The sequence below is a fragment of the Alosa alosa genome, chromosome 16 (assembly GCF_017589495.1).
Source record: "Alosa alosa isolate M-15738 ecotype Scorff River chromosome 16, AALO_Geno_1.1, whole genome shotgun sequence".
Classification (NCBI taxonomy): domain Eukaryota; kingdom Metazoa; phylum Chordata; class Actinopteri; order Clupeiformes; family Clupeidae; genus Alosa; species Alosa alosa.
Window position 1 is genome coordinate 29357721 of NC_063204.1, and position 8034 is coordinate 29365754.

At 40.1% G+C, this 8034-nt stretch overlaps 1 protein-coding gene across 5 annotated transcripts in view; it reads left to right on the forward strand.

The window, feature by feature from the left end:
- Nucleotides 1-4067, forward strand: part of phldb1b (pleckstrin homology-like domain, family B, member 1b) — a 61879-nt gene extending 57812 nt beyond the window's left edge. For all 5 annotated transcript variants that reach the window (XM_048266080.1, XM_048266078.1, XM_048266079.1 and 2 more), the window contains 3 exons: nucleotides 278-497; nucleotides 1187-1272; nucleotides 1790-4067. In XM_048266080.1, coding sequence (XP_048122037.1) covers nucleotides 278-497; nucleotides 1187-1272; nucleotides 1790-1930 — 447 coding nt within the window. In that variant the 3' untranslated portion in view covers nucleotides 1931-4067. The remainder of the gene's footprint in view (nucleotides 1-277; nucleotides 498-1186; nucleotides 1273-1789) is intronic.
- The last annotated feature ends 3967 nt before the right edge of the window (nucleotides 4068-8034 follow it).

An 8034-nucleotide genomic window follows, 5' to 3' on the forward strand; every position in this document is an offset into this window, starting at 1 on the left:
ATTCAGAGTCATTTCAGTTGATTTAAATAAAATGTTATTTCATTCTGTTTCTATTACCATAATTAGAATTGTGTTTCACTTCATTTAAATGGAATTAATTTTGCCTAAATTATTTCAGTTTGTTTTCTTTTGTTATTTTTTAATCTAGCTGCATTTCACATATGTTTCAACAAAAAAAAATCCAATACATTCAAGTCATTCAGTATTACTAAAAATTAATTTATTTTGCGTCACAGACATAACATTTCTGACAGACTCTTTTGATCTCTTTTGAAAGGCTCGGCCCATGACGCGTTACCTGCCCATCCGCAAAGAAGAGTTCGACCTGCGCTCCCACATCGAGTCCTCGGGTCACACGGTGGAGACCTGCGACCACGTTATCCTCACCGAGAAGATTTGCAAAGGCTACCTTGTCAAGATGGGAGGGAAGATCAAGTCCTGGAAGAAACGCTGGTTCGTCTTCGACCGCATGAAAAGGACGTTTTCGTACTACGTAGGTAGGTATGGCGAGGTCTCCCTCTACGAGCGAACCGTTTTGCGGCGGCTTCTGCGTGACTTGTCGTGCTTCGTGGCAATTCCCCAGAGCTTTAAGAGATAATGCATTAGTAAAAAAAACTGCTGTGAACTCGTGGCTGTAGGGGGGAGAGGAGAGCGAAGGTTCATTTACAATTCACTGTCTCTTTGGAAACTGCCTAGCAGCTCATCCTTGTGTTTTCCCGCTGATGATGAAATGAGGTGCAATGCTAGCAGGCCTACTACCAGCGGAGCTGCAAAAAAATCGAGGAGTGCAAACAAATTCACACCCAGGCTACGCTTGTGTGCACTGTGCCCCTGCATAAAGAAGCTACTCGCTCCGAATAAATTTCATGGGCATACGTTAAGGGCACCCGCTCTGTAGTGAATGCACGCCACATGGGCAGTTCAAGCGGCCAACAGGGGAATAGGAGCGTAGCCGCTCTTTTTGCCCAATTGATGTGGTCAATTACCATTGGACTGCTGTTTCCTACTGGATTCATTTGATATTGTTGCTGTAAATTAATGTCTTAATTGAAAAATGGCCGTAAATGAGAGAAACGCCTTGTTGTTGTGCTGTAATGGGTGAGTTCCGTTCCCATTGCGAGGCATTTTGATGAAATGTGATATTTTGAGTTGGTCTCTCATGAATACCATTGGGTCTGTTTTTCAGATAAACACGAGTCCAAGCTCAAGGGAATCATCTACTTCCAGGCGATCGAGGAGGTTTACTATGACCATTTGCGCAGTGCGACTAAGGTAGAGTGTCACCTTGTCAGCCGAGGAGAAACATCAAAGGCTTTCACAGTACAATGCAGTCACGTCCCTGTTCCCTGTTGTCAAGGGATGCTGCACCTTCCAAGACATGCATAATTGTCTAGAGAAAACACACATGAAATGATTTGGAGTTTCACTGCTTTGGCTATTAAAAAAAGATTATAATATTCCATTTTCTCAAACTGAGGAAAAAATGTCTCCTTGGTGTCCTGCTATTATCTCTAATGCTTACACTTACCCTGCCTCTCCATTGCTTCCTCTAAAATGCTTAGCATATTTTATGTATTACTGCCTAAAGCCGAATGGATTTCGAGCACGCAAACTCGTCTTTGCTGCACACATTTATCATGTTTTCACAATCACTGTGCATTTGCTTGGTTCAGAAAAAGGTTGTCACGGTGACCAGTTCCTCAGTAGGAACACATCTGTGTTTTGACATTGGTTTATGCTGAAGATGAAAGACGCCTCGTGTTTACTGACGCTGTCCTCTGCTTTGTAGAGCCCCAACCATTCTCTGACGTTCTGCGTGAAGACTCATGACAGACTGTACTACATGGTGGCCCCATCCCCTGAAGCCATGCGGATATGGATGGATGTCATAGTAACAGGGGCGGAGGGATACACACAGTTTTTGAACTGACCCCGTACTGTATGTCGAGTTCGAAGGTCAGGCTGTGCCATTGAAAAGGAGACCCATGACCCCTCCATACTTGTCCCAAAACTCTTGGTGTTGGGGGAGAATAGCCTTTTAATTTGTAACTTTCTGTGTTTATTGTGAATATTCACTCCACTGTATAGACACTAGATTCACCTGTTTTCTACTTGTGCCTGCATTTTAAAAAAGGGAGATTTTGAAGACATTAAGACACATACTCTCAACGGCCTTTTTTTGTTTGTTATTGTTTTTGCCAACAGAGATCTTTGTGTAGCAGTCAGGTGCTTCTTTGGTGTCTGCCACAGATGACCTTTTCAATCAACGCTTTGACAGTTTTATTTCTTTCTATTTTAAAAACAGTTGTCACGGCATGTTGCCACACGATGCCAAACTAGTGTGCTGTTACGTTTATTATTCCTGTTTTGTCTGAGTAGCTTGTCATATATTTCATTTGAGATTGTTGAGGCGAGGATTGCAGGGATGTTTTAGTCCACAGACGGCACACTGACAGACATACCTGCAGTGAAGCGTGAGGAGTGAGACAGACGTTGAGTGGCACAGGGAGTGGTGGTGGTGGTGGTGGTGGTGCTGGTTTCGCTGCAGCACACATCCGTACTCAGGCATCGGCTGCGGTTTGATACACTGACACCATTGACTCCTTTTGAAGTAGGCCTAATTATATCTGTCTGTATTGTTACCGGTACATACATCATTAAGGCGCATCTTACACACACACCCACATACGCAGTGCATAAAATAACACTAGTGACGGATTTTATATGTTATGAGCATTGAAATACCAAGTAGAGTTAACTTGCCAAGACCTGATAACTTGATGCCGTGGCTGGACCCTCTCTGAAGGCAGCCCGTTAAGTTCATCACTGCCAGTCTGTGTCGTGCGCCATGACAACGGAGAAACAACTGAGCTGGATATTTTCTTTCTTTTGTTTCTTTTTTTAACAGTAATGCAATTCAGTTTGTGCCTTGATAGTCGTTTATCACTACACATAAAAAGAAAACAAAAGGAAAAAAAATACATGGGACAGTTCTTGAAAACTGTGCTACTACGAAAAGCTACAGTGTGTACGTCATATGTTTACGTTTTTAAAAAGTGGAATTATCGATGTGATCGCAAAGATTTGCACAGTGTGTGTGGAGTGACTGAGTATGGCTGTTGTTTTGGACTGTTCAATTACATGAGTGAGAAAGTATGAGCTTAAAGGAGTGTTTCACCAAAAACAAAAACAAAAAGAATCACCCTGAAATAATAGTCCACTCTGTGGCAACCCTCTCGGCAGGTGAAACGTGTTATTTATATGACGTCTGTTCTGAGAAGATCCACTAGTGCGGGTCGGCCCAACCAAAATGACTGCTTACCTTTGATTTCTTGTGAGCTGTTTTTACAGTATGCTGTGTGATGGACTAGCCATTGTTTTTTCTCAGATACAAAGGGAGTGATTGAATGAATGTTTCTAAACCAGTGCTTTGTGTTGTCTGACACCAGAGAATTGATGGATGAATTTAATGGATTGATTTCAATGAATTGTTGTAAAAAGACATCTGTGTGAGGATTATTGTTAACATACCACCCCCCTAAAAAATTGGTGAAAGAGAAAATGGAAAAAAAACTGTGAAATGTCTAACTACAGTCTATAGAATTGACAAAGGCATGAAATGTGTATTAATATATCTGATAAAACTTTTTAGGTTTTAAAGATTAAAAATAGAATATCCTTGATAATAAGACTCAGAAAACGCAAGATCTAAGAACAGAAAGTGAAGCGGGGAATTAAGATGAATCTAGGTATTTATAAAGAGCTTGTCCAACAAATCAATTATAACACTGTTAAGACCAGGTGCTTCTGAGTAGTTTTACACCCAATTAAAATATATAATGCACGTCCACCATGTTCCGTTCTATCGCCATGACGTTGACTCTGTATAACTGTTTAATCGTCTGTTCCTTTTATTTGGTTGCTTGTGTTTTTTTTGTTTTTTGTTTTTTTTTTATTTCCGTATGAATTGTCACCACAAGGTTGAATCAAGTGTTGTAAAATGTTAATGGCCATATTACATACACAAAAGTATTCACTGGTTTGTATTAAAAATGTGCTCTCACATTCTCAGACTCCAAATGCCTCATTCTTGCATCACCTTCCCCACTGCACCATATTAAACCCCCAGTGCTTTCAGATACATAGACATGACATGAGTCAATTATTGTATAATTCTCTATGAGATTAATATAAATACAACTATGAAATTACATCAAAAACGGGTTGAATCACTCAAAAGCTTGCATTGTGGACTTCACTTGCGATTGGACACATTTGGATTGTGATTGGATACAGGTGCCATAAACAGAGAAAATGGAGTTGGGAGCTGTAAATTGTGATTTAAAAAGAAAGAAATTAATTTCTCAAACAGGGATACTCAATTGTGTGTAACTGGAATGCATCTCTGAGAAACATGACTAGTTCAGTTTTGTTTTAGGAGTACACCAACCAGGTCAATCTGTATCCAGAGCAGGGTGGGTGGGTGCTCCCTCTTAATTGTGTCAACCCAAATCTTGCATAAAGCCCCTGTCCTAAGTGAAGTGTTTTTTTACACAAAGGTAAAAGTTGTAATATAAAAACATAGCAATAATACAGCCACTGACTTAAACAAGGTTGAAATAAATTGCGTGTTCATGTTGAATCAAACAGTCAAACACCTTTCGTAGTAAAATAAATATCTGATAAAAATCATTGAAGATAATTCTAAATGTTGAGATAGGGCAAGGCACCACACTGTTTATGCTGACACACATACTAATGAAGAGAGTACCTCTTCATTCTGTTTAATGTATTGCCACACTGATGTGTTTCTCTAGACAGACAAAACCACTCAGACGTTGAAAGAAAAGAAAAGAAAAGTTAATTTGAGCATGTATGCAATAACATTATTTATATAAACACAGATACTGTACATACAACTTACAATCGCAATATGGACAATAATAAACAAGGTGTTGAAAGCATTTCACATTGTTTTGGTTCTATTGAGCGGTGGTGTGAACAATATTGACAATCATATTAAACACAGAAACAGATAAATTCACAAATGCAACATTTAAATTGTAGCTCATGAATATACCTGATTATCTGGTTTGATCTGTTTGGGGACAGCAGGTGGTCTATCAGTTAAGGAAGTCACACACCATCACATGTATTTGAATATGGAAATTCTAGTTAAACACACACACACACATTTTTTATGAACACCAATTGCCAGGTGCATGGGGATTTTTTAACCATTCTATATTTCATTATGGACTCCTAATATTTGCTAATTGCTAAATTAGTGATCATCTGGTCAAAAACATGGCGGTGAGTTCAGGTTTGTTAGGAGGCCAGGATTAACTAGAAAGCTTGTCACAGACCTCAGCATTGTCAACAAAACAGAACACCTTATACATGAAAATGTCGTTCACGTAGCAGAGCACATAAAATATGTATAACAATTTGTAGGTACATCAGCTCATGGCATAGTGGTTTATTGATATCTTGTGGAAAATATTGACTTGTCTGACATGCCTGTTGACTTCTCTATTGTAATCATTAATTGCATCCATTAATTAAAATACTCAGCTCAGTATTCTTGAGAAAATATAGCTTTTCATTTGAGTGGAGAGCAGATCGCACATGTGCCCTGTCTAGTGTTGCACTGGATTGCACGCAAAAAGTGGAAGATGAGAGCTGGTGATGAAATGATGGTGTAACTATTTCTAATGTGCCATACAGCACTCCCAGGAAGCTGCACAGATACAATTCTACAACTCACACCATAGGCTGACATGTTTGAGACTCACCATGCCACTGTAATATCAATTTATAGTCTATTTAATTGGCTTGGTGAACTGAACATTTATTTGTACAACCACTGACAGGTTTCACCAAGAGGGCCACTTATTGTGCCAGAATTATTTTGTTGATAAACACAATACAGGTTTATTGAAATGTGAAAAATGTGATTAATTTAATTATTTACTGTGAATAACCATTCACCAAGCCTGTCAGCAATCAGGATGTTGAGTTAAGAGTCATGTCCCATGGCAACAGATAGGCTACGGTTTTTAAGAATCAGGCAGTGTTCACTATTACTATAGCAACAGGACGATGTGATTGCGGGGGTGGGGCACACCTCCAGATGTGAGGCGGTGTCACTTGGGCATTAATGAGACCTCCGGATTGTTAGTCCGCTCATGCATGCAAGGACCCAATGGGCCAATAACACAGATGACCCATCAATATGTGTAATCTATGTGACCAGGTATAATGACACTGACCATTAATGCAAACGTTGCCCTTGATCCTGACCGTTTTGGTAGCCCGAGATTTAGATGTATAGGCTAATGCTGTTCAAAGAGCAATTGCCACTATTGCTGATAACACTGCAATAACACATTAATAATGCAACAAAGCGTAAAATGTACTGCCCTCGGCCACAATAGTACGCATATGTGTAAGCTGTTCTTTCCACTATCAACAGAAATTTCAATTGGTAAATGGCCGAGATGATGTTTGAGGGCGACATGTAGTAACAAATAGAAAAACTACAAAGTTTGAAAGTTACAACCCCTCTGAATCTGATGCAAGACTATTGCAACAATAGTTGCATCGCCCAGAGCGAAAACTGTGTCCTTCCACGCGCGCGTATTGAGTAGTCCTTTACTGTAAAAGGAGACGTTTTTAGACATCTCGTTTTTAAGTAAAGCCGTCACGCTATCAGAAAACACATCGGCACCAGTATTAGGCTACTCGGCCAGATGCGAGCGACACCAGCATTAAATGGAGTTGTATCGCCAAGATTATCATTACACATGGACACGGGGATTATGAGCGGCGGGAACAGCTCTAGTGGCCCATTAGTAGTATAGCCTACAACTGTATTCCGTTATCTGCGGAGGGATACTGTGTCGTGTGACACGGTTGGTCGCTGATGAAGAATCCCAGCAGCGGTTTCAACTTTCAGAACTCCTTGATACATTGAAGAGCTGCAAACTCATCGGACTCATCAGGATCTGACAAAATTATGTTTGAGATCAATTGAAGTCGACGATATCTCCGCGTTGCTGTGCTTTAATATATTCTCCACGAAGTCAGAATACTGAGCAAAGTCAGAAAAATGGAGTAAGTGTCAAGTTCTTTTAAGTTTCCATTTAACCTGCGGATTGTGCTAAAACTTTCCTCTGTTTAATTTGTAACAGCATATTTTGTGTAGGGGTAAGTAAAGGCTATTGTTTCAAGTCTGTTCTAGTGGCATGAGAATATTGATATAGTAAACAACTGCTACTGCTGACACTTGGACAACCCCTACAAGTTATATCCTCAACTACATTTCTTATTGTCTTATATTCATTGTTAGGAAGGTCCTTTTTTGCTTTAATCAATGGATTATTGATGAAATCTATAATTTAACACAATAGATTATAAATGCACAGTGACAGCTGTTGCTCTTAAACTTAATGATCAGTGTAGCAGGAGTATGAAAAAAGCCTTTTATGACATATTTAAATATCTGTGTTAAGTGTGTGTGTGCAAATGAATAGAATTTGAATTATAGAGGTCTGTTCCCATAATCCTGCTTTCTCTTGGTGACCCCACATGCAAAAAAAAATGTATGAGAACTTTCAGGCAACTGAACAGGCAAAAGTTCTAGGAAAGCAGTTTCACTGCCTCACCACTGTGAGTGGGTGTGGAAACGGATGGGTGGGGAGCTGAAGGGAGGAAGGGGGGTGGGGCACACATGTACAAAATTTTATGACCATGAATGTCAAACTGACCATTTGTCTGTGGCTCTTTATATCCCTCAGGTCTCACGTTTCACCACTATCCTCCATGATGCCTGCCTTCGTTTCCAACGCAGCTCATCACATGAACCAGAAGAAGTCATTCTCGAGAAAATTTCCGAATTTCCTTCGTTTGCTTGGTCGGGTTCATCACTCCCCCTCCCCAACGGGCTAACGATAGCCAATCACAGGAGGAGAGAGGGGAGGAGCCACTGCGGAAACGACAAATAATTGGTAAGTCTCTACTAGACTATTTCTA